General features: G+C 35.6%; 1 protein-coding gene and 2 long non-coding RNA genes across 4 annotated transcripts; 2 read left to right on the top strand and 1 right to left on the bottom strand.

Moving 5' to 3' along the window:
* The first annotated feature begins 3460 nt into the window (after positions 1-3460).
* LOC128200099 (uncharacterized) lies at positions 3461-5169 on the top strand. Its single transcript, XR_008252531.1, has 3 exons — positions 3461-3578; positions 4710-4798; positions 5063-5169. It is a non-coding gene; the product is annotated as an uncharacterized LOC128200099 (long non-coding RNA).
* Positions 5170-5192: 23 nt separating this feature from the next.
* On the top strand, positions 5193-8567 carry LOC128200098 (uncharacterized). The gene is made up of 2 exons (XR_008252530.1): positions 5193-5341; positions 6438-8567. It is a non-coding gene; the product is annotated as an uncharacterized LOC128200098 (long non-coding RNA).
* A 2976-nt stretch (positions 8568-11543) lies between these two features.
* Positions 11544-24216, bottom strand: LOC113520910 (zinc finger protein 91-like). 2 transcript variants are annotated; one of them, XM_026906331.3, is made up of 9 exons: positions 23955-24216; positions 22531-22644; positions 20670-21398; positions 19162-19376; positions 17203-17307; positions 16192-16398; positions 15055-15166; positions 12959-13060; positions 11544-12448 (listed from the first exon to the last, which is right to left on the bottom strand). In XM_026906331.3, exons 1-9 carry the CDS (start codon positions 24057-24059, stop codon positions 12299-12301), a joined length of 1839 nt encoding a protein of 612 aa, XP_026762132.2. In that variant the 5' UTR covers positions 24060-24216; the 3' UTR covers positions 11544-12298. The 2 variants fall into 2 exon arrangements, with proteins under 2 accessions (XP_026762132.2, XP_026762133.2); XM_026906332.3 differs by having other exon boundaries at positions 22531-22653; positions 23955-24215.
* Positions 24217-24313: the final 97 nt, after the last annotated feature.

Here is a 24313-nt window from a genome sequence, read left to right as displayed (position 1 = left end):
GCAATCTTGTTCACTTTAACCCTAAGAAGACACAAGTCTGCGCGTTCACCGCAAAAAAGACACCGTTTGTCGTATCTCCTTACTTTCGGGGCACTTCCCTCGATAATAAGTCGAGTCTGGGGATTCTTGGCGTCGATATATCTAGCGACGTCCAGTTTTGCGGTCATCTGGAGGAAAAAGCTAAGATAGCTTCCAAAAAGTTGGGGGTGCTCAATAGGGTGAGACGGTATTTCACGCCAGAAAACCGCCTGAAACTATATAAAGCTTAAGTGAGGCCACACATGGAATACTGTTCTCACCTGTGGGCAGGAGCGCCACAGTACCAACTCCTTCCGTTAGACCGCATTCAAAGTCGGGCAGCTCGAATTGTTGACGATCGGCGTCTTACTGTCCGACTTGACCCACTGGAACTGCGTAGAGATGTTGCATCTCTGTGCATTTTCTACCGAATTTATCATGGGGAGTGCTCTGAAGAATTGTTCGGATTGATACCTGCTGCAGATTTTCACCATCGTACAACCCGCCATAAACTAAAATTTCATCCCAACCATCTGGACAAGTGGCGGTCCTCCACCGTGCGTTTTTCAAGGCACTTTCTCCCACGCACAACCACTCTTTGGAATCAACTTCCAGCAGCAGTATTTCCGAACCGATACGACAACATAACCTTCAAGAAAAGAGCATATTCCTTTTTAAAAGGCCGGCAGCACACCTGCAATGCCGTAGGTGTTGTGGGTGATCATGGGCGGCGGTAGTCACTTACCATCAGGTGAGCCGCATGCTCGTTTGCCCCCTGTGTTGTAAAAAAAAAAAAAAAAAAAAAAAAAAAAAAAAAAAAAAAAAAAAAAAAAAAAAAAAAAAGATACGACAAAGTGTATAAAGAGCTGCGCAACAACAGTATAATTTTGCTAAGGACTACAGTTTTGAAAATTTGTGCAAAATATTAACAAATCATCGATTTATTTGGAGCGAGTATAGGGACAATTTATTATTTTATTGGTTTCTATTAATGTAAACATAACTTTATGAAAAATAGGAATCGACGATGCACCTTTTAGGAATTCATAACCAACGACCTTAGTGTGAAATGAAATACGTGATGAAAGCAAAAATTCTACCAAAATTCCTTTATGTTAACAAACCATAGGCCGTATTTAATGGGGGGTCATGTCTACCTTAAAACTGCCTGGTGCTCACCACCCCAGGATTCGAGCAGAACTTCAGTTATGCGTAGATACCTCCGACTGTAAATACGTCTTTGTAAGAAAACAGGCCTCTTAATAAAATATCAATTGAATTAACGAAAACCGTGTGTATAAAACAGTAAAACCCAAGTTTTATGTTAATGACATTAGTACTTAAGATTGTAAATAATAGTTTAAGATAGGATAAGTTGTTTTAAATATAATATTTACTTTTGAACGTGTATGAAAAGATTGATGAATGTGGAAGAAGCGAAAGAGGTTTGTTTGAATCGAAGCATTTGGCGTTCCATTCTTTCTGCCTACCCTAATGGGAGACAGGCGTGACAGATATGTATGTATGTATTTACTTTTGTATCTTGTTAGTTGCTAGAAGAATAATGAATTAATAATATTAACCTTCCGTTAATTTGATGTCGCAACAAAATATATCCAGTGTTTCTCTGAAACTTATGGGATACGTGTGCATATAACTTATGTGGTCTAACAGACATTATAAAGGTAAATGGGAAATCTGTAAATCAAATCTTCACTTAAGAGAAACATTCTTGAACATAAGAAATATTTCAATGATTAAAGACGATGCATATTTTTAAGCAGGAAAAAGTGCCGCAGGCTGTCGATGATGCATAAGTGGAATATTTTAGAGGTGGATCAGACTTGCCTTTATAACCAAAAGCTACCACGTGGAAATGATACAAAAGTCAGGCAACTTTGGACATAATAACAGAAATGATCGTAAGCCAGGATTCGTATTACACCTCAGACCAGTACCGTGCCACTAGTGCCTATATATATATATATATACGTCCTTTTAGGTCTGGGAAAGCAAGAACATTCGTCTGTAAACCACAGAGGCGTAAGAAAGGCGACGCGCGGTAATTGATCCGAAGAATTAGTTAAGGCAACTATTCGTTCTGTTAAAAATAAGCAAGTGACTACTTAATTTGCATCAAAAACTTACGGTATACCATATAAAATAAACAAGAAAAAAGAAGACGGAAAAATTATAATAATTCACGTAAATGGTCCTACGAACTCATCTTCTATGCTTGGAAAAGAAAATTAATGAAAGCGGTTGATAAAACTTGGAACAAATTAAAGGATTCTGTTACATAGTCGTGTTGGGCACATTCACATAAAAATGCTGACTTGCACATATGTTCGCCAAACACACATTACAATTATATATATATATATATATATATATATATATATATATATATATATATATATATATATATATATATATATATATATATATATATATATCGGTCCCTGTAAATGCGTAATTACGGGAATGTATGGCTACTACTGCCCTCTAGTGCATACGCTGCGCAACAACAGTGTAATTTTACGCGAGAGATCAGGTACCATCTACAGTTTTGGAAAATAGTGCAAAATATTAACAAATCATCGATTTATTTGGAGCGAGTATAGGGACAATTTATTATTTTATTGGTTTCTATTATGTAAACATAACTTTATGAAAAATAGGAATCGACGATGCACCTTTTGGGAACCCGAAACCAGCGACCTTAGTATGCAATGAAATACGTGACGAAAGCTAAAATTCCACTGAAATTCCTTTATTTTAACATACCATAGGCCGTATTTAATGGGGGGGTCATGTCTACCTTAAAACTGCCTGGTGCCCACCACCCCAGGATTCGAGCAAAACTTCAGTAACTAACTAACACTAAACGTGTGGATGGGTGTTATTCATGACAAATTGATTTAAATTGAAAAATTACTTAAGGCAACTATTTATTCTGTTAAAAATAAGGAAGTGACTACTTACTCTGCGTCAAAAACTTACGGAAAACCATAAAAAACAAGAAAAAAGAAGAGAGAAAAATTATAATAATATAAGTAAATAGTCCTACGAAGTCATCTTCTATGCTTGGAAAAGAAAATTAATGAAAGCGGTTGATAAAACTTGGAACAAATAAAAGGATTTTGTTACATAGTCGTGTTGGACACATTCTCATAAGAATGCTGACTTGCACGTATGTTAGCCTTAATATTTTCAACGAAAAACATTGAATCGAAGCTACAATGATGAATGAATGAATGAAGATGACGGTGTCCCCTTAGTATACACCGACAAAGTAAAAAACCTAGGTTTAATTATGGACAGCAACTTCTCTTGGTCATGTCATGTGAACGACATTAGTATGCGATTGCATTTCTCGTTTCACTCGCTCAAACGACTTCAATATTTCCTTCCTATCCGAACCAAAATCATGCTGGCTCAATCTATCCTGCTTCCTATCCTGGAATATGCTGATGTTAGTTTTTTGGATGTGACAGAGGAGCTACTGAATAAACTTGAGCGCCTACAAAATTTAGCTATCAGATTTGTCTTCGGTCTACGTAAGTATGATCATGTCTCCGCTTTTCGCGCTCAGTTAAAATAGCTCCCAATCCGACTTCGACATAATATGCACATCCTCTCCACTCTCTATAATATTCTTAATAATCCCAACTCTTCATCTTATCTCCGCTCCCGGTTTCGAATCCTGCCCCCTCCCACACGTCCCAAGCGTGCTTGCCTGATGCAGTCCAAAGTTTTAGAACTCCCTTCTTGTAAGACCCATTTTTTTTTGGAAATTCCTTCACATTTCGTGCTGCGCAACTGTGGAACAGCCAGCTACCTGCTGACATACGTCCATTACTTCCTTCAAGAGAAGACTAAAATAACACCTTTTAACCAATAGTACATGATATTTCTATGCACTTATACATATGTATATATATTTATCTATTTACTTATTTACGTATTTATTTATTTTATTTTTATTTATTTATTTGTATATTTGTTTATTTATTTTTATTTATATTTATTTATTTTTATATATTTATTTATTTATTTATTTTTATTTATTTATTTTTATTTATTTATTTATTTTTATTTATTTATTCACAATTTGTGTTACCTTCTTGTATTAACATTATTTTTACCGGTACATTCCCTGCACTGAATTACCCAAATTATTTTCTCTCTAACAACACTGGGTTGGCTAGAAGAGATCTCTTTCAGAGATAAGCCCTTTGCTAACAAGTTGTTAAACTAATCGCTACATGTATTATTCAAGTGCAATAAGACAATGAATAAAAATTTTGTTGTTCATATAAAAACTACGCGTAATGAAGGACTCCCATTAATTATTGATGTCATACCATTATTGATGATTACATATTTCATATTTTTTTTAAAAGCTGGTTATGATTGAATGCGAATGCTTTTAAAATCATGGGAAATAATCTTAAATACGACTAAAGGGTCGCCTACTGTAATGCCAATCGGCTTTCGGCTGCATTTGCAGGTTGACCAAAAAGCTTCACGTGGAATTGATACAAAACTCGGTTAACTTTGGACAGGATAATACAAGTGAACAAGATACTTGTTCTTGTCAGAACAACACTGGGTCTGCATGCACATTTTATTTTGCGTATATTCCATTTATATCCAGAAATGAGAGGATATTTGTGTAAACATTACAGGTGTCATTTCGGGGCCGGCACAGTGGTGATTCCAATGGACTCGCCACTGGGACACCATGTCACATTAGACCAGCCATCAAGAATATCAGGTGTTATATTCATACCAATACCATTGAACGACAGTCGTTACCATTGAAACGCCATTGTCAGTGCCACCATTTGGAGGGAGTGAGGTTAAAACGCGCCCGGGATACACCGTGATCCAAAGAGAGCACCAAGATCTACAAGAGGCGTCGAGATGAATGATTAATAAAGAATCGTATCAAATTAGTTTCGATTTTAAACCAAACAAAGTTGATCTTTCTTCCGTCTCAAGGAGGGAAGACAGTACAATTAACGTTTTGTTTTTATAGACGGGAGAAAGTGCTGCAGGATGCCAATCCGATGGTACATACGAATATGTGGGTTATAAGGAAGACTGTCATACAAGTGTAGCGCTTTTTGTACCGCAACAAACACACAATTATATAATGTCGGTCCCTGTCGATGCTTTAATACGGAGATGTAAGAATACTCCTGCCCTCTAGTGCATACGCTGCGCAACAACAGTGTAATTTTACGCGGGAGATGGTACCTGCACTACAGTTTTGGAAAATAGTGCAAAATATTAACAAATCGTCGATTTATTTGAAGTGAGTATAAGGACAATTTATTATTCTATTGGTTTCTATTCATGTAAACATAATTTTATGAAAAATAGGCATCGACGATGCACCTTTTAGGAATCCGTAACCAACGACATTAGTGTAAATGAAATAGGCCGTATTTAACTCCAGGACTCGAGCAGTACTTTAGTTATGCGTAGATATCTCCGACTGTAAATACGTCTTTGTAAGAAACTAGGCCTCCTGAAAAATAATCTTAAATACGCCAATGACTAAGAGGTTGCCTGTTGCATTAACAAACGTAGGTTTACACTCAACATGTGGATGGGTGTTATTCATGACAAATTGACCTACATTTCTTGTCCCTAGAGCTAAATGAACAGAATTATGGGATTTTTAAGAAACGACTTGTTGCAACTTTTTGGTGATGCACCAAAAAGTTGCATGCAAAGAAACCAGAAACAACAATATGTTTTCAATACAATAGATGCCCCCGCTCATTACCGCATCAGTGTTAGGCAATGGCTTGATAAGAGTTACCCTAACAGGTAAATAGGAAGTGGTGAACTAATTCTATGGCCTGCAAAAGTCCTGACTTAACTTCGCTAGCATTTTCATATCATATATATAATATATCTAGGGTCATATGAAGGATTTATTGTACGAAACCCCAATAAGTTCTGTGGGAGAGCTGCGAGAAAATATAATTAACGCAAATGACTGATTGAAAAATATTTTCTTAACGTATTACAAAGTCCGAAGTGCGAAAACGTGTCTGGACTTGGAGGATTGCCGTTCCCACCCGGGTTACCCCGGATTTGTCCTAGTTTAGAGGGCATCCGAGGAGCGTCCGGACGGGACTAGTCCGAGATTAAAAATTTCTGATTAATAAAACAATTTGTTACAAACTGTAATAAGACTCTGTTTTGTTAGGTACATTTAAAATTATGATAAAAGATAGCTAAATTTAAACTGCTCAACTTAAACTCTAGACTACTCCCACAAAGAAATCTCGCTCCGTTATTAAAATACAGTATATCTGCAGCTAATTGCGAGTCATATTATAAATCAGTAGAAGACAAATGTTCTACTTTACCAATAATAAATCAAAATAACATTTTAGATGCCTGTTCAAAATTGATGGAAATAATTGGGAATAGTGCTAATGAAAATATCCCTTTCAAAAGACCTAGTTACAGAAAATCCTCTCCCCCTGGTGGGATACGGAGTGCACACAAATAATAACCCATTACGGATTATAAGCAGAACACACTTATATTACCAACATGAAGACTGAGTACCTGCTTAACTTTCGACGGATATCAGCCAAAGCAAAGAGTATGTTTCACAAGAAGAAGCAGGAAAGCTGGAAACAATTTTGGGATAGCCGTTCACCAAATACACCTGCAAATCTGGTTTGGCACAATGGCCTGAAAGGCGTGTGTACCAAGAGGTTCTCCAGCAATCTCAGCAGAAACAGATGAAAGTCTATTTGACAGATTAGCTCCTTCAACAGCCCCAGCGCAGAAAGAATATCTAGGGAGTCTTCCAACCAGAATTAATGTCATATAGAGAGATTCATTTACCATGTAATTATTAAGTCTTGGAAACCTCTGTTGCCCTTTATTCGAACCAGAATACACATCTGGCAAAGATTAGAATCACTATAATTCTTCATTTGAACATTTTTTGTAGCAGACTTTTCAGAAGAGGTAAACAAATTCTTATCCAGCGATGATATTATTATGTATTTATATAATTATGATTAAAAACAATTTGCTATTAAGTATTTATTTTAGTTTAGTATTTTTACTTTAACTGATAAAGACATATTAAAACAAGTACTATATGACAGAACGAAGTTTGAATGAAAACGAAGAAGTATTTGAGGAAACGAAACGAATGACAAAAGTCCGACATATTAGAGTCGTGTCTACATTAAATGAAATAGGCGGATGAAATAGATATTTGCATTCCAGAAAAAAATGTTGTTTCGTAAATTGAGGAATGAAGCATTTTCTATGTCACGTAATAACATGCGCCAAAGTACCATAGCAGATTATTTAAAAAAAAAATTATATGTATTTAAAATACTAATATATATATTAATACCCTCCAAAGGGTAGATTGAAATTAAATAGAAAAAAAAATGTATTGTTTTTTATAAATTTCGGTTTGTTTTAGATATTACGCTTAAGGAAAACACCGTCTGAATTACAGATATTGCATACAACAATATAAACTAGATTTGATATTGTTAATTTAGGCTGTAAAAGTTACATTAAATTAGAATAAGTGAATTTAATTTAGTTCAATTTTGTGTTTTATTTTTACCACTTAGTATAATAAATAAATAGTATTTTTATTTCTTTGTTTAATAAAATAATTCATTTTATTAGTTTTATTATAGGGGTTTAATTAAATATTAAAAGAATTGATTGTAACTACACTCGTTAACAGAAATAAAGCAATTAATTGAACTCACTGTCCATACAAGAAACATTGCATGTTTGTGCCATTATAACTGGATAGTCCAAAAAGATAATTTATGTCTACAGGTATTTAGATGGACAATTTTAACTCTGTAATTTTAATTAAAAAAAAAAATTATTTGATTTCTTCTCCACAAAGACTTATTAATTTTGTTTGTAAACTTTTTTAATTCAATTTATTTTACAATATTATTAACATCTATGAAATGGTGTAGCTCATGAAAAAATGCCAAGTGACAAAAGCTAATACCCTCAAAAAAGCCTGTTCAATTAAATAAAGACTATAAAGACTCTCAGCAATAAGACCGCCTTACTGTACTTAAGACAATTTACAAACACAACGATACAATTGTAATTGTATCGTTGTGTTTGTAAATTGTCTTGTATATTTCCTATAATGCAAATAAAGCCAATCAATCAATCTTTATTCATATACATCTGTTACAGATTCTTATGATACATCTAATTTATAATTATAATAATTACTATATAAAATAATATTAATTTAAAAAAAATTACAATAATTACATTTACAATACAATTATACTCATTCAAGTATACTCATTCATTCATTCTAAAAAATGTGGAGTTATTTAAACATAAAAAAAATTATCAAAGTTAACGATCAAGACCTGCTCTTAGGAGAATCCAACCAATTATTTTACAATATTAATAACAACAATATGAAATAGGGTGGCACATGAAAAATACAAATACCCTCGAGAAAGCCTATTTGATTAATTAAAGAATATAAAAAAGTGGAGTTGTTTGGACATAAAAATTATCAAAGTTAATGATAAAAATACAATTTTAAGAGAATCCAACCACAACTCAACTGAAAATCAATCCAAAATTGTTTAGAACACATTTTATCCAAATAAGGGATTATGTAGTGAAATATTTTTCAAATAACACTTCTAATGCAACGATGGTGTAACAAGCCAGAAATTATTATATTTATCGAGTTTTTCACGTTTTTAATTACAAACCAAAAGCAATAGAGATAATTTTTTTTTTTACTAAATGCATCTACCCACTTTTGTATATTAACTTCCATTATTTTTCCATTGCACGAAGAAACTTAAAGAACCTTTTAAAAAACGACGAGACTGTTCTGAGTATTTATTATAATAACTTGAGAATGAATCCAAGAGTCTTCAAAATTCCAAAATCAAATCAGAACAACGACGAAAGGAAAGATTAAAGACAAACCAAATAATTCCAATTACCAAAATTGAACAAGTATTTCGACAAAATAGTGTAGAACTGAACAACACAGTAATGAAAAATAAAATTTACGAAAGGAAAATAAAAAAAAATAAATAATATATGAAAATGAGTATACGACACCGAAATATCAAATTACGACACGAATAGAGTATACCATATAATCAAGAGAAAAGAGACCGCATTTTTTATAAGATACGCAAATCGACTTGGTCAGGATTACCTTACCAATCTATACAAAAACCTTCCTTTTCTATTTATATTGACCGGTCTGATGTTAAAAATGAATAGGTTTATATCGATATTATATAATATGTAAAAATTTCTCACTGTAACGTGAATTATGTGATAAAAGAAAAATAACATATTTATGTCAAAATTTACGTTTCTATGAACTTATTTTTGTAAAAATAAAACAAAAGGATAATATTCTTAAATATATTTATTATTTTATAAAATAAATTCTTTGAAATCTCTATTACTTAATTCAATATAACATTAAAAAATTTAAAAATATATATATTTAAAGATAAAAAATTTCTTTAAGATCACTGCCAGCCGGTAGGGTGCCTAGGATACTTGCTGCATTTCCACGCTGAATAGCAATGGAAATGCGTTGACCAAAGTATAGGCCAGCCTTCTGGTCACCAGAGGTTTCCACCAGCCGGCGTGAGATCTCTTTGAAAAGATTCATGGCCTCGGGGCCCCACGGACCCAGAGTTTCAACTCCAAACGCCGCAAATATATATCCATTTCCAAAGGATGAATATTTAGGGCGCTTGATAGACTCCTGGTGTGTTGCGGCGGCACCAGCCCTCTTGGATGTACTTTGAAGGTGAGACGGTGCCACCGTGTCGACGCAGGTGAAATCCCATACAAGCGGACGTCCCATCCTCCAAGGTACCAAGGACATCCCGTCAGGTCTCTTGCCATCGTCACGTATCAAACCAGGAGGTTCTAGAATGGCAGGCACGCCCGCGGTGACAAGAGCCCGACGGAGAATGTCTTGATTGAAATTGAAATCTTAATTTCGTAAAATTGATAGTGAATACAAGTTTCAATACTTTCCGGAATATTTAGTCAATTTCTAGAATCATCCACCTCGTAATAGAGGCAATATTAATTATATATCAAAGTTAAAATAAAAGAAGTATGAATTACAAAGCTAATACTGTTTCACGAATGTATTATAAATGGGAGCCAATTGTACCGCATTTGACAGTATTTTTAATAATTGACACTATCGTTATTTCATCTTTTAACTAAACGTTGGCATTATGTTTTCTGACCAAATCCATACATTTAAAGCTAATAAAAAAGTTACGAAAGGTGGATCACAAATACCATATTTTTTAAAATTTATTCGTGATTATGGATACAAATTCTACATTCGAAAATTAAGAACCAGACAAATTGACAAGGGTTGCCAGATGCGGATCCAGATTTTTACTCAAACGTTAAATATTTTTTTCTTCAAATCGATACGATTTATAGAATTTTTACCGTACCACAAAATTGTATTTTTTCACTGTTTTACCATCTGCCACAACGTGTGGATCCGCATCTGGCAACTCTAATCAATTTGTCTCGTTTTTAATTTTCAAATGTAGAATTTGTATCCATAATCATGAATAAATTTAAAAAACTACTAAAAAAAAGGAACAATCCGCCCAATCCTTCTATTTCTCTTATCCTATCTTCTAATAATTTTACTCACATATTTTACGGTATTTGTGTACGTTATACATATAGGTAATATTGAATAGAAAAGTACTAAAAGGTCGAGAATGACCTCTAACTACCTCATTTGTAATGGTATTTCTTATTTATTAATTTAAATTAAAATATTACATAGTTATTGTAATGGGCATACACAATTAATTTTATTCATTTATATATATGTATATATATATATATATATATATATATATATAGTATAAGTAACCTCACGACTGGGTTTCACCTTTTGACCACAACAGAATATCAGTGTTTTGCTCTTTTCAGACCAAGACAATAAACTGAGTTGTCACCATTTTGTGTTACTGTCGCACACTCACGAAAAATTATGTTACCTCTTTTGTATATTTTGTTTTTTTTTTTTGTAAATGTATTTTATTAATTCTTTTTTTGAGTATGTACCTGATCTTTTTTGTGTGCTGCAAGTGATGTAAATAAATTATCTATCTATCATTCAGCAGTTTGTAGTTGTTTGGAGGAAATAAATAACAACCAACTTGATTATATTATTGATTTTCATATAATGAGAGAATGACAGCAAAAATGAATGTAAGAAGTAAACGTCGCTGTAATGTCTGTACGTCCAGTGCGAAAGACAGAAAGAGGTGAAATATCTATGTACAATTAAATTAACCTACTTGATGGAAAAGAAAGTAATGATGTTGACAAGTGGCAATGAGATGAATATTTACAATATTTATTTACAGACACCACAAGTTAACTGCCGTTAACGGCTAAAATATTAAAAATATAAACAGAAATAAAACACAATTAATTTTAATAATATTTTTATTAAGACAATTTCTTTTTCTGTTGAACCAATTCAGTCATTTCATTATATGCACGTTTTACATGTAACTTGGAATGGCAAATAAGCTGACGGCCAACCTGATGGGAACCTGACTATCAACGCATACCAAAGTGACTAATACCTTAGTACCAGGGGGAAAAGGATTGTTAGCAATGGAGTTTGACAGCCCCATTGCTAGCAGTATATCTTATTAGGTCGACCTCCACGTGGTTCCCCCTGGAAACCATGGTGAACAATTCTTGTTGAATTCGTCACGATGGGCCAACTGACCTACTTCGTCCTCACCTATCATCCTTCACTGGTGCCCCGCCAGTGTATACCGATAGCGCGGGTAAGGTTAACATTCCATTATCATAAATATAAAAAAAAAACCTTAATACCCTCACTGGTGCCCCATCAATATATACTGACAGCGCCGGCGGAGTTACCATTCCATATTCATGTATTTACCCCATATGACAGGGGGAAAAGGGATTGTTAGTAATGGGATTAAGTAGCCCCATTGCTAGCAATATACCCTATCAGGTCGACCTCCACGCGATTCCCCCTGGAAACCACAGTGATTAATTCATTGGTAAATTTGTCACGATAGTTTCCAGGGGGAACCGCGTGGAGATCGACCTGATAGGGTATACTGATGGTAATGAGGACTAACCTCTCCATTACTAACAATCCATTCCATTATCATCCATTAAAAAACTCCATATGACAGCAATGCTATTGCTTCTTCCGCTTCACCCCCTGGTGGACGAGCCTTGTATGTGTGTAAAGGGCGGCACGCTGTTTGAACGTGTCCCCGCAGTCTTCACACATGTACGTGCGCTGTTCGGAATGTGTCAGCTGGTGGCTGCGCAGTGTTGCCAGCGTCTAAACAAAATTGCCAGTATATCTAAAAAAATAGTAGGTAGGACATATTTTAAATATATTTGTCACTGTATTACAATAATAAATATTACTATTATAATAAAATTGTAACTAAGACGATGTGAGATATGGCGTTAATTTACAGAGTACAGAGAAATAACACCTGAGTCCTCAGGAATGGCAATGCATGGGGGGTATCATGGGCGAAACAGTATACTCTGTTATGTCCAAGGTACTGCTCATGTGTATAGGCGACGGTTACCACATTCCATCAGGTGGGCCGTGAACTTGTTTGCCTTTCTAAGTTGTATAAACAAAATCTGAAATCCATACGAACGAAAAGCCGGCAGCACACCTGCAATGCCGTTGGTGTTACGGGCGATCATGGGCCCCGGTAGTCACTTACCATCAGGCGAGCCGCATGCTAGTTTGCCCCCTGGGTTGTAAAATAAAAAAAAAAACGAAAAAAACGTTAAAAATCTAGTGTTAAATATATACAAATGTTATACTTACAAAGAATTTTTTCCCACACTCGTTACACTGATGGTCTCTAGGCCTGTCTAGTCCATGGTATTTTTGTTTATGGTTTTTCAATCTCCAATCGGATATGAAAAGCTGAAATTAGTAATTTATTTATATATTTACTATATATTGTTCTCTACGTTCCATTTGTCTGCTAGATAGACTGTCATATCTGTCTGTTTACTGTATATTTATCTATTTACTGTACGGATAATTGTATTGTTTTGTAAAAAATCTTTATTGTACATAACTCAGATTAAATGCTGGTAAATGATTTAATATACAATGGCGGACTTATCCCATAAAGGGATCTCTTACAGTCAACCTTTGAGAAGCTGAAAGAAAACTATAGAATGTATATGGGTAATAACCGTACAGCTAAAGATAAACTAAATAATACCCAGTAAAAAAAATTAAATATATAATACAATAAAAACAGCCCTATATACCTACATATGTAAATAATAAAAGTACATGAATAATAATATAACATTAATAAATAAAAACTTATACACATACACATATATATACATATATATATATATATATACACTCCTACATACACATACATGTATACATAACAAATACATATAATCACAACTGGCTCAATGAAGATAATCTGGTAGTATCGTTTTATTGTTAGCCTATTCCCTTTGGCCGCAACAGAATATCAGTGCTTTGCTCTTTTGAGGGCGAAGCAATAAACTGAGTTGTGGCCATTTTGTATTGCTATGGCATACTCACAAACGAAACTTATATTTAGCTTTATGTATATTTTTTTATCATTTATGTTATCTCGCTTTTTTTTATATATGTATGTTGTAATTTGTGTGCTGTAAGTAAGTAATGCAAATAAATTATCTATCTATCTATCTGTATTAAAGTATAGACCAGACTAAACCAGAGTACTATGTCTAAAATTACATGGTCGTTAAAAGCCCGTGCATGATCGACTGACACCATGCACGCTTGTCATTCAAGTAATCGTTTAGTGGGTAATAGGCTTTGTTCAATAAGTGTTTTTTAATAACAGTTTTAAACTTATTAAAAGGCAGATTCAAAATATCCTTCGGTATCTTATTGTAACATTTAATGCCCATTCCCATAAAAGACCTAAAGAACTTTTTCGAAATAAAACTTCAAAACAGCTATGAATTAAACAGAATACTCCTTGTTCAAGTACATTAAGACCTGGGAGGAAAGGGATTGTTAGTAATGGGGTCAAACAGCCCCATTACTAGCAATACACCCTGTCAGGTCGACCTCCATGTTTCCCCCTGGAAACCATCCTGGTTAATTCTAGTTGAATTGATGGGCTAACTGACCTATTTTCATCCTCGCCTATCATCTCTCACTGGTGCCCCGCCGGTGTACACCGATAGCGCAGGCGGGGTTACCATTCCATTATCACCCATTAACCCTTCTTTGCATGTTTTTTTTTTATTGGTGAAATAAATCAAGGTGATATAATTCATGTTCAAAATTAAAGGAAAAATGGTTAAAAAAATAAATTTGACAGCTATGTTTTTTTTCTGCAATGTACATTAAAAAGGTATCCAGACACGATCAATTTAAAGTGAACTTGTTCTTTTATATAATTTTTGGGCGTTCAATGATTGAAATTTCCACCATTATGCAAAAAAGGGTTAAAATAAAGCGGGGTAAACTTATTTATTATTATTTATACTGTAAACTTATTTACAAGCATTATTGAATGGCCATTTTTATGACTCTATCGGCCAGTTGGGAATGCCGGAAGTTGGAAAAAGTTACCAGAGGGAGACTTTGTACAAAAGTCGATTGCTTGGGTACCTCTGTCCCATTCGTGTTTCAACCGTGAAGCAGTTGTGTTTGCATGGCTGTGTTTCGGATTGAAGGGTTATGATATGGCGTGAATTTACAGGGTACAAAGGAATAACACCTGAGTCCTCAGGAATAGCAACGCATGGGGGGTATCACGGGCGAAACAGTATACTCTGTTATGTCCACGGTACTGCTCATGTCTATAGGCGACGGTTACCACTTTACCTCAGGTGGGCCGTCAGCTTGTTTGCTATTCTAAGCTGTATAATAAATGCATCAGGTACCTTATCACACTGCTGGCACACGAACTGCGACTTCTGTAGATGGTAAAAATTATAATGCTGTATCCAATAAGCGCGAGATGAAAACTTCTTGTTGCACTCAGCACAAGCGTAACTGTGGAATAAGATTGTCTTTAAGACATTGGTCTCAGCAGTAATTACTAGAACCGCATTCGTGTATTCTGCCACTTCCTTATGGTTGACTGAGAGAGAATGCTTTTAGCATTAAGTCCGCCATGTACACATATTTGTACTAATGAATAAATAAATAAATAAATAAATAAATAACACCGCCATACTGTACTCATACAACTATACCGTTATGGGGGGAAAGGGATTGTAAGTCACGGTAGTTTCCAAGGGGAACCGCGTGGAGGTCAACCTGATAGGGTATTTTTGAGGTTTAATAGCCCCCTTGCTGGCAATATACTTTATTCGGGGGAGAAGGAATTGTTAGTAATGGGATTAAGTAGCCCCATTGCTAGCAATATGCTATTATCAGGTCAACCTCCTCATGGTTCCACCTGGAAACCATCGTGATTGATTTATTGTTAAATTCGTCACGGTGGACTAACTGGTCTGTTTTCATCCTCACCTATCATCCCTCGCTGGTGCTCCGCCAGCGTATACCGTTAGCGCAGGCGGGGTTACCATTCCATTATCATCCATTAAAAAATAATCACGTCAAATGAGGCTCATCCGATAATAAGTGACTGGGGGGAAAGGGATTGTTAGTAATGGGGTCTTATAGCCCCATTACTAGCAATATAGCTTTTCAGGTCTATCTCAACGCGGTTCACCCCGGAAATCATCATGTTTAATTCTTGTCAAATTCATCAGGGTGAGCCAACTGACCTGCATTCATTCTCACCTATCATCTCTCATTAATGCCTCGTCGGTGCATACCGATATCGTGGGCGGGGTTACCATTCCATTTCCACCCATTAACAAAGTTGGTAAGTGACTACCACCGCCCATAACCACCCTTTAAACTAGAAAAATTGCCCGAGTACTGTCGGCCTTTTAGAAATGAACATATACCATTTACCTAAAGGTTACTATGTCGTATCAGTTCGGAAATACCACTTTAAATAAAATAGTGTAAATAAAAAAAAATAAAAATAAAAAAAAAAAACTAACTTCCTCTCCGAATGGTTGGTGCTGTTCCTCAGGTGTCCTCTATATATGTATATGTTCTTATATTGTATTTTACACGTTGCGCAGTAAGCCAGCTGTTTGGCCAACGCGCTGTCATGGGTCACCATGTGCGACTCGAGCCTCGACTTCTTTGTGAACGTCTTTGTACATATATCACAGATAAACTCCCGTTTCACCGCGTGGATGCGACTGAAAATAATTATCAATAGATATATTTAAAATGTCGTTCAAAATTTTTAAATTTGTAAAATAAACCTATGGCTCAGTACACGTTTTGGGAGACTGTAAGTGTGGTGAGTAATTACATACATACATTCATACATATCTGTCGCGCCTGTCTCCCATTAGGGTAGGCAGAAACAATGGAACGCCAAATGCTTCGATTCAAACAAACCTCTTTCGCTTCCTTCACATTGATCAATCTTTTCATACACGCTCGCCGGTTACGGGTAGTTTTAATTTGGCCCGTTCTTTAGCACGTCGCCTATTTGGTCGACATACGTCCGTCTAGGGCGGCCCCTACCGACATCTCCATTCATTCTTGCTCGATAAATCTCTTTCGTAATAATTTATAAATAAATAAAATAAAATAAATTAGAACTAATTTCTATAGCCCCAAAAAAAAAATGTGTCATAAAAAAACAAACAATAAAGAAAATAACAATAGGGAACAATAGAGTTTTCATCCTTTCATTCATTCATAAAATACGAATAGAATAGGATAGGATAGAACGGGAATAGGATAGGATAGAATAGAATAGTATTTCCTTTAATGGTTAATAATGGTATGCTAACCCCGCCCGCGCTCCTCAGGAACGGCAACGCATGGGGGGTATCATGGGCGAAACAGTATACTCTGTTATGTCCACGGTACTGCTCATGTCTATAGGTGACGGTTACCACTTTCCATCAGGTGGGCCGTCAGCTTGTTTGCCATTCTAAGATGCATAAAAAAAAATATAGGGTTAAGTATTAAATAAGTACAATACATACACCTTGTGCGTTCGTAACGTATGTTTCCCTTTGAACCTGCCGCCGCACTCGTCGCACCGGAGCGTGTGTTTGGTCTTAATATGCTCAGCCAAGTCCTCTGGTGTTCTGTAATGTAAAAAAACATCCTCATCTTCCTGCCCTTATCCCAATTATTATTTGGGATCGACGTAATGTTTTTCATCGGGGGGAAAGGGATTATTAGTAATGGAGACTGATAATCCTATTGCTAGCAATATACCCAACCAGGTCGACCTCCTCGCGGTTCCCCCTGGAAACTATCATGGTTAATTCCTGATGAATTCATCACGATGGGCTAACTGGCCTGTTTTCATTCTCATCTATCACCCTTCACTGGTGCTCCGCCAGCGTATCCCGTTAGCGCAGGCGGGGTTACCATACCATTTTCACCCATCAAAAAAAAAAAATAATAATAAAAAAATATGTTTTTTATCTATATTATAAAAACATTTGGCTTATAGTTTTACGACCGGCCGCCTGCCTGACGTCAAACCTCTTTGGGAATGTAACATTGCTGTATTTTTTTTTTTATAACGCATACGTGACAAAAGTATTTATTTATTTAGGACAGTGATTCTCAACCACTGTGCCGCGGCACTTTTGTGTGCCGCCAAATTTTGCAAATATTTAAAATTTTTGTCATAAACTATTTATGCAGTGTGTTGTAGTAAGTAAATAATTCTTATCTTTTTCTCTCTTTGTGTGCCGCCAAATTTTGAAATCGTTAAATATGTGCCGCAACAAAAAAAAAAAAGGTTGAGAATCACTGATTTAGGATCACGAATATAAAATACAGCCAAATATATCAACACAATACACTAGTGGATTACGGCTGTTCTTACATTTATAGGCAACCACAGCGTTACAGGCTTCCATAGACTACGATTGAAGTTGGATAAAAAGAAGGGTAAAGGACAAACCTGGTCCACTTAGTCCCCGCGTGTAGATCTTTTGTACGCGTTCTCGTTCTCTCCTCAAATTATTCAACACTTTTGTTTATTGACATAAGGTGTCACTGTATGTTGCGCGGAGATCGCGGCTGAATGAATAATTCGCAACTGGCGGAGATTTATTCGTGATCTTAGCGGAACTTGACCAGCTCGACGCGCAGTTGGATTATAGACTGACTTTGTCCATCTACCCCCCAATGTGATCCCAGATTTGATAGGGAATATGGATAGGTGAGGAGGGTAGAAGGATATTGCGTTCGGAAATGTTTAATGCATGTACAAATGATAAGTTTATATTTACCAATTGCTGTTTACCATCAGATGGGCTGTATGGTTACCATTTTTTAATATAAAATAAGAATGTAATTTTTTTTCTTTATTTTATACAAAACTCTACAGCTTTTAAAAAAACAACTTACATGCTAAGTCTCAAAAATTATCATTATTATTAGTCGCCTCTCACGACACCCACGTTAAAGGAATTACACCTACAGTTAGAAACAAACATACTTATGGCCGTGTGGTCCCCGCATACAATAGGCCATCACTTCCTTTCACGCGGGTGTCGTAAAATTCGACTAAAGGACGGCGAGAGATGGGCAGCAGCGTCCCTCTTAAAACATCTCAAAAGCCTGACTGCAGTTTTTTTTTTTAATGGGTGAATATGGTATGGTAACCCCGCCTGCGCTAACGGGATACGCTGGCGGAGCACCAGTGAAGGGTGATAGATGAGAATGAAAACAGGCCAGTTAGTCCATCATGACGAATTCATCAGGAATCAACCATGATAGTTTCCAGGGGGAACCGCGAGAAGGTTGACATGGTTGGGTATATTGCTAGCAATAGGATTCTCAATGTCCATTACTAACAATCCCTTTCCCTCCGCCTGACTGCAGTTGCCAATCCGGCTACCAAACATGGCAACTACTGGCAAAACCCCCAAAGAGGAAACCTTATGTTCAGCTATGGACAGTCAAGGGCTTAAACTTACGTAGCGATGACGTCACACTGTGTACAGTGTATCCTGTCCTTGGTGTCGCGACGGTGTCTCGACCGGCAGTGGTTGACCACCGCCCAGACCTGTCCAGTCTCGTACTTGCACAGTTTACATCTGTAACACATGTAGTGTTTACTCCTGTGACGTGCCACTTCTAATTTGTTGGTGTACCGCACTCTGCATATGTCGCATTCGTGCTCTCCTACACTCTGTGGACAAGATGAGATGATAGATTAAAAAAAAAAATAGTGCCAGAGATAATTTTAGATATACACTAGCCTGCTATGAATTGAGAAAAGTAGCAACTGATGGTGTATCTTTCGTACTCTTTTTACTAATTATATTATTGCATAAGAAGAAAGGAGACAACCATATGATTTACAGTTTTTATCATTCCTTCTATGTAATGCCTTGTTCTTTTTTTTTTTTCATTTAAGAGTTTCCTCTTGTTGGTGCAACTAATTCATGCATCTTCCTCCAGCCAACTCTATCCCAGGCCATATCCTTGACCTCCCTATACGACATGACACATAGTGTTTTCTTTATCTGTCCCATGTAGTTAATCCTCGGTCTTCCTCTTCCTCTTTTGCCTCTTTTTCTTAAATATGATAAATAATTTATTTGCATTACATCAGACATAGACAGAGATAGACATGCACAGAGAAAAGAGATAAAAGAATGCACATATACAAACAAAAAGCAAAACGCAGCATAATTAAGGGGGGGGGGGAGAGCATTATATATCATATCATTGGGAACGACTTATAGAGTCGCCTCTTACGACACCCACGGGAAAGAAACCAGTGGCTCACTCTATGCTAGGGTCACGTTCTTATGGAGTTCATAATAAATGGCCCTCATGATGAAATCCATAAGAATTAACCATGATGGATTCCAGGGGGAATCGTGTGGAGGTCGACCTGATAGGGTATTGTTAGCAATGGGGCTGTTAAATCTTATTACTAACAATCCCTTTCTCCCTATAGGTGATGGTTATCAATTTTCATCAGGTGAGCCATTAACTTCTTTGCAATTTTTTATATGCAACTTAGAATGGCAAACAAGCTGACGGCCCACCTGATGGAAAGTAGTAACCGTCGCCTATAGACATGAGCAGTACCGTGGACATAACAGAGTATACTGTTTCACCCATGATACCCCCCATGCGTTGCCATTCCTGAGGACTCAAATGTTATTCCTCTATACCCTGTAAATTGATGAATGTGGAAGAAGCGAAAGGGTTTGTTTAAATCGAAACATTTGGCGTTCCATTGTTTCTGCCTAGCCAATGGGAGACAGGCGTGACAGATATGTATGTATGTATGTACCCTGTAAATTCACTGCCATATCCCACCCCTCAAACTGAAACACAGCCGTGCAAACACAACTGTTTTACGGTAAAAACATGAATGAGACAGAGATACCCAAGCAAATTAAAAATTCAAATTAAAAAGTCAAATAAAAAAAAAACATATTATAAATTTTAATTTATTCTGCCATACCTCATCATGCTTCTTCATCATGTGAAGATCATAATTCTCTTTCTTTAAAAATCCTAACACGCACATATCACATTTGTACTGTATCTTCTTAAAATTAGGCTGCATTCTCTTTTCTTCTCTATTTCTTAACATCTCTTCTTCACTGAAAACAATAGTGGAGAATTTCTCTATGACATTACCATCGTCATCTGAGTCTGTGGTTTCGTTTATTTTGTCTATGCTCCTTCTATGTAATAATTTATTTGCTTCTTTATATAGTTCAGCTCCATCTACATCTTTTATCTCATCTTTTATTGTACTAATTCCTGTCTTTTGATGAAGGTTTTTAAATGATTCACCTATATTATCATCGGCTTGGGAATTATTTATATTTATTTTTTTATTATCACATAAGACTTTCTTTCTTGAGCCTCTTTTCTTTTTAATGTTTGTTTTTAAAATATTTTTTTCCTTAAACATCACAGCACAAAAATCATTCTGTTTTTCATGTACATTTTTGTTTCTAGTTTTAGTCTCTTTTCTTTCATTTCTTATACCATTTCCAACTTCATTGTCATCATCACTCTTGATGCTATATGGTTCATCATTATCTTCGATAGGGAACTCTTCTTTTTTAATTGTTATTTCGGACATTTCATCTGAGATTGTCAGTGGATCATATTTTAGACGACAGTCATAATTTTTTAAAAATTTTGTTTGAAGTCTACTTAAGGAGCTCAAGTCTTGTATCTAAAAATTAGTGTTAATTTAACATGAAATGTATATAAGGGGGGCCATGGTGGTGTAGTGGCGTTGCCTTTCAGATGGTTGCGGGTTTGTTTCTCACACAAAACAAATATTTGTATCTATTTGTGCTCGAGTAGTTTCCATATATAATATGTACGTATTTATAAAAAACTTATTTTAAAGTTTTTTTTTTTTTTATATGCAATTTAGAGTGGTAAACAAGCTGTCCGTTAATAATGAATAAAAATAAAGCTATAGACATGAACAGTACCATGGGCATAACAGAGTATACTATTTCGCCCATGACACCCCCCCATGCATTGCCATTCCTAAGGACTAAGGTGTTATGACTGTACCCTGTAGATTCACTGCCATATCCCACCCTTCAAACCGAAACACAGCCATGTAAACACAACTGCTTCATGGTAGAAATATAAATGAGGCAGAGGTACACAAGCAAACAACTTTTGTACAAAGTCTCCCTTTGGTCAAAGTAGTTTACTGTACAAAAATATTTTGTATGGGTACCACTGTCCCATTCGTGTTTTTGCCATGAAGCAGCTATGCTTACATAGTTATGTTTCTGTTTGAAAGATGGGATATACCATTTAAATATACAAGATATGTTGGCATAGCATTATAGTCAGCAATGCATGAGATGCTTTGGGCAATGCAGTATATCCTGTGGTTTGAGTCTATTAGCTATGGTTGCTGCTTTCCAAGGGCTAGGCTTACTGGCCTATAAACTACTGCTTGATTGCCATTTTCATCATCATCATCATCATTTCACCCATCATCCATCTACTGTTGGACATAAGTCTACCCCACAGACTGCCTTAAAGAACGGTCCTGAGCCACCTGCATCCACTGACTCCCTGCAACGCACTTCAAGTCGTCACTCCAACTAGTGAGGGAGTCATCCTACACTGTGTTTACCCGTATGTGGTCATCACTCAAGAAACTTTCTTCCTTATCGGTTGTCGGTTCTTCGAGCTATGTGACCAGCCCATTGCCACTTCAGCTTGCTTATCCTTTGAGCTATGTCAATTGCAATTTTAAGTATCATAAAAAACACAATAGTTGCCCTGACAAGAGGAAACTCTAAAATAAGAACAGAGAAACAAAAACAACTTACGTGTCTAGCATTATTTAAAAGCTGTTGTGCTTTATGCACTTGTGATTTAAATTTTTGGAACTTTCTTAACATACTGCGACATTCCCAGCACACTCCGCCATTCAGATCTGTCAGCTGAAATCACTACATAGTATAAAACAAAGTCGCTTCCCATCTGTCCCTATATTCAGCTTTTTTTTTATGGGTGAAAATGGTATGGTAACCCTGCCTGCGCTAACGGGATACACTGGCGGAGCACCAATGAAGGGTGATAGATGAGAATGAAAACAGGCCAGTTAGCCCATCATGATGAATTCATCAGTTATTAACCATGATAGTTTCCAGGGGGAACAGCGAGGAGGTCGACCTGGTTGGGTATATTGCTAGCAATAGGATTCTCAGTCTCCATTACTAACAATCCCTTTCCCCCGGGACAGACAGCTTAGATTTGTAAAACTATGCAACAGATTTTGATGCAGTTTTTTTTTTTTAATAAACTAATTCGAGAGGAGGGTTTATATGTATAATACATGCATAATATAGTAGAGAAACACTGATAATTTTAGAGGTTTCTAATGTGACGTGATGCAATGTGCACCCAAGCTAAGCCGAGGTGAGTCACTAGTTAAATATATAAAATACTAGCAATCCGCCCCAATTTTGCACATGTAGATAGATAGATTTGTATTTTATATTAGCTTTAATAGGCAAATATTTTATACCTTAAGCTATTTTGTTGTAATTTTCATAGATATTTCTATTTTTTTTTTTTTATTAATATACAATTTATATTACTTTCTGACAGTGTTTGTGACAGCTTACTATAAGTGAAAAAATTTGTAAAATTGGTTGAATAGTTTTTGAGTTTATTTTAAATAATTAAATGTCTTCATATAATATTTGTATAGATTCTATACTATAGAAGTAATAGGTAAACAGCTCTAAACATAAATAAATAAACCAATACACAATAAATATAATAAATAATAATAACATTCATAATTTACTGTATTATTTTAGTAATTTATGTTCATTTCAACATTTCAGCCGTTATCTGTTAGACATAAACCTTCCCCATAAGGGGAGTTTTGCCAGTAGTTGCCACACTTGGCAGGCGGGTTGGCAACCACAGTTAGGCTATAGAGATGTTTTAAGAAGGATGTTGCTGTCCATTCTGCTATCATTAAGTTCCCTTAATCGACACACAACACTCAAAGAAAAGGAAAGGGTTAGCCACCCTTTCCTTTCCTTTGAGTGTTGTTCTATGCTGGGACCACACGAGTTTAACTTTTGTAATAAATTAATTTGAGGCATAATAATAATATAAACAATAGGGATTTAATATAAAGTAATATTAAACCGACAAATACGAAATATTTTATTTATTTAAAATACATTGTATGATTGTAAAAAATTAATTTAATTATAATAACAGGAATACAAACCTGATTTAAATTAATATCCAATATCGTAGTACGGAGTTGAAGAAGCGGGAACAGCGTACGGTCTTTACTGAGACACGTCCGACAAATAGCGGTGATACTATCCATTTTTAACTATTACACTCATGAATTAATGAAAAAACAAAAAAAAACTATCAGAAAATCGTAAAAATAAATACAATCAATTACAATAATAAAAAGAATGCACAGATTACAGTATAAGTGATGTAAAATACAGATAATTAAATTGACAGTAGAATAATAGCTGCCAAAACAGAGATATGAGGTATCTAGGACTTTTTTTATACTACGATGTTTACAAAAAAGTATACAGTCCGTCACCTAGTAAAAGATTACATTAA

Source organism: Galleria mellonella, unplaced genomic scaffold (assembly GCF_026898425.1).
Source record: "Galleria mellonella isolate WM207_F2 unplaced genomic scaffold, CSIRO_AGI_GalMel_v1 utg150, whole genome shotgun sequence".
Lineage (NCBI taxonomy): Eukaryota > Metazoa > Arthropoda > Insecta > Lepidoptera > Pyralidae > Galleria > Galleria mellonella.
The sequence above is the reverse complement of the archived record's forward strand: the minus strand, read 5'-3'. Positions and strand labels throughout refer to the sequence as shown.

Bases quoted from the DNA above. Each gene is read 5' to 3' on its own strand.
- LOC113520910 (XM_026906331.3), bottom strand. From the start codon at position 24,059: ATGGATAGTATCACCGCTATTTGTCGGACGTGTCTCAGTAAAGACCGT. The intron at 22,645-23,954 runs GTTTGTATTCCT...TAGTGATTTCAG, and splicing joins TGGATATTAATTTAAATCAG to CTGACAGATCTGAATGGCGG. The intron at 19,377-20,669 runs GTATGGCAGAAT...TCTTGTCCACAG, and splicing joins TGATGAAGAAGCATGATGAG to AGTGTAGGAGAGCACGAATG.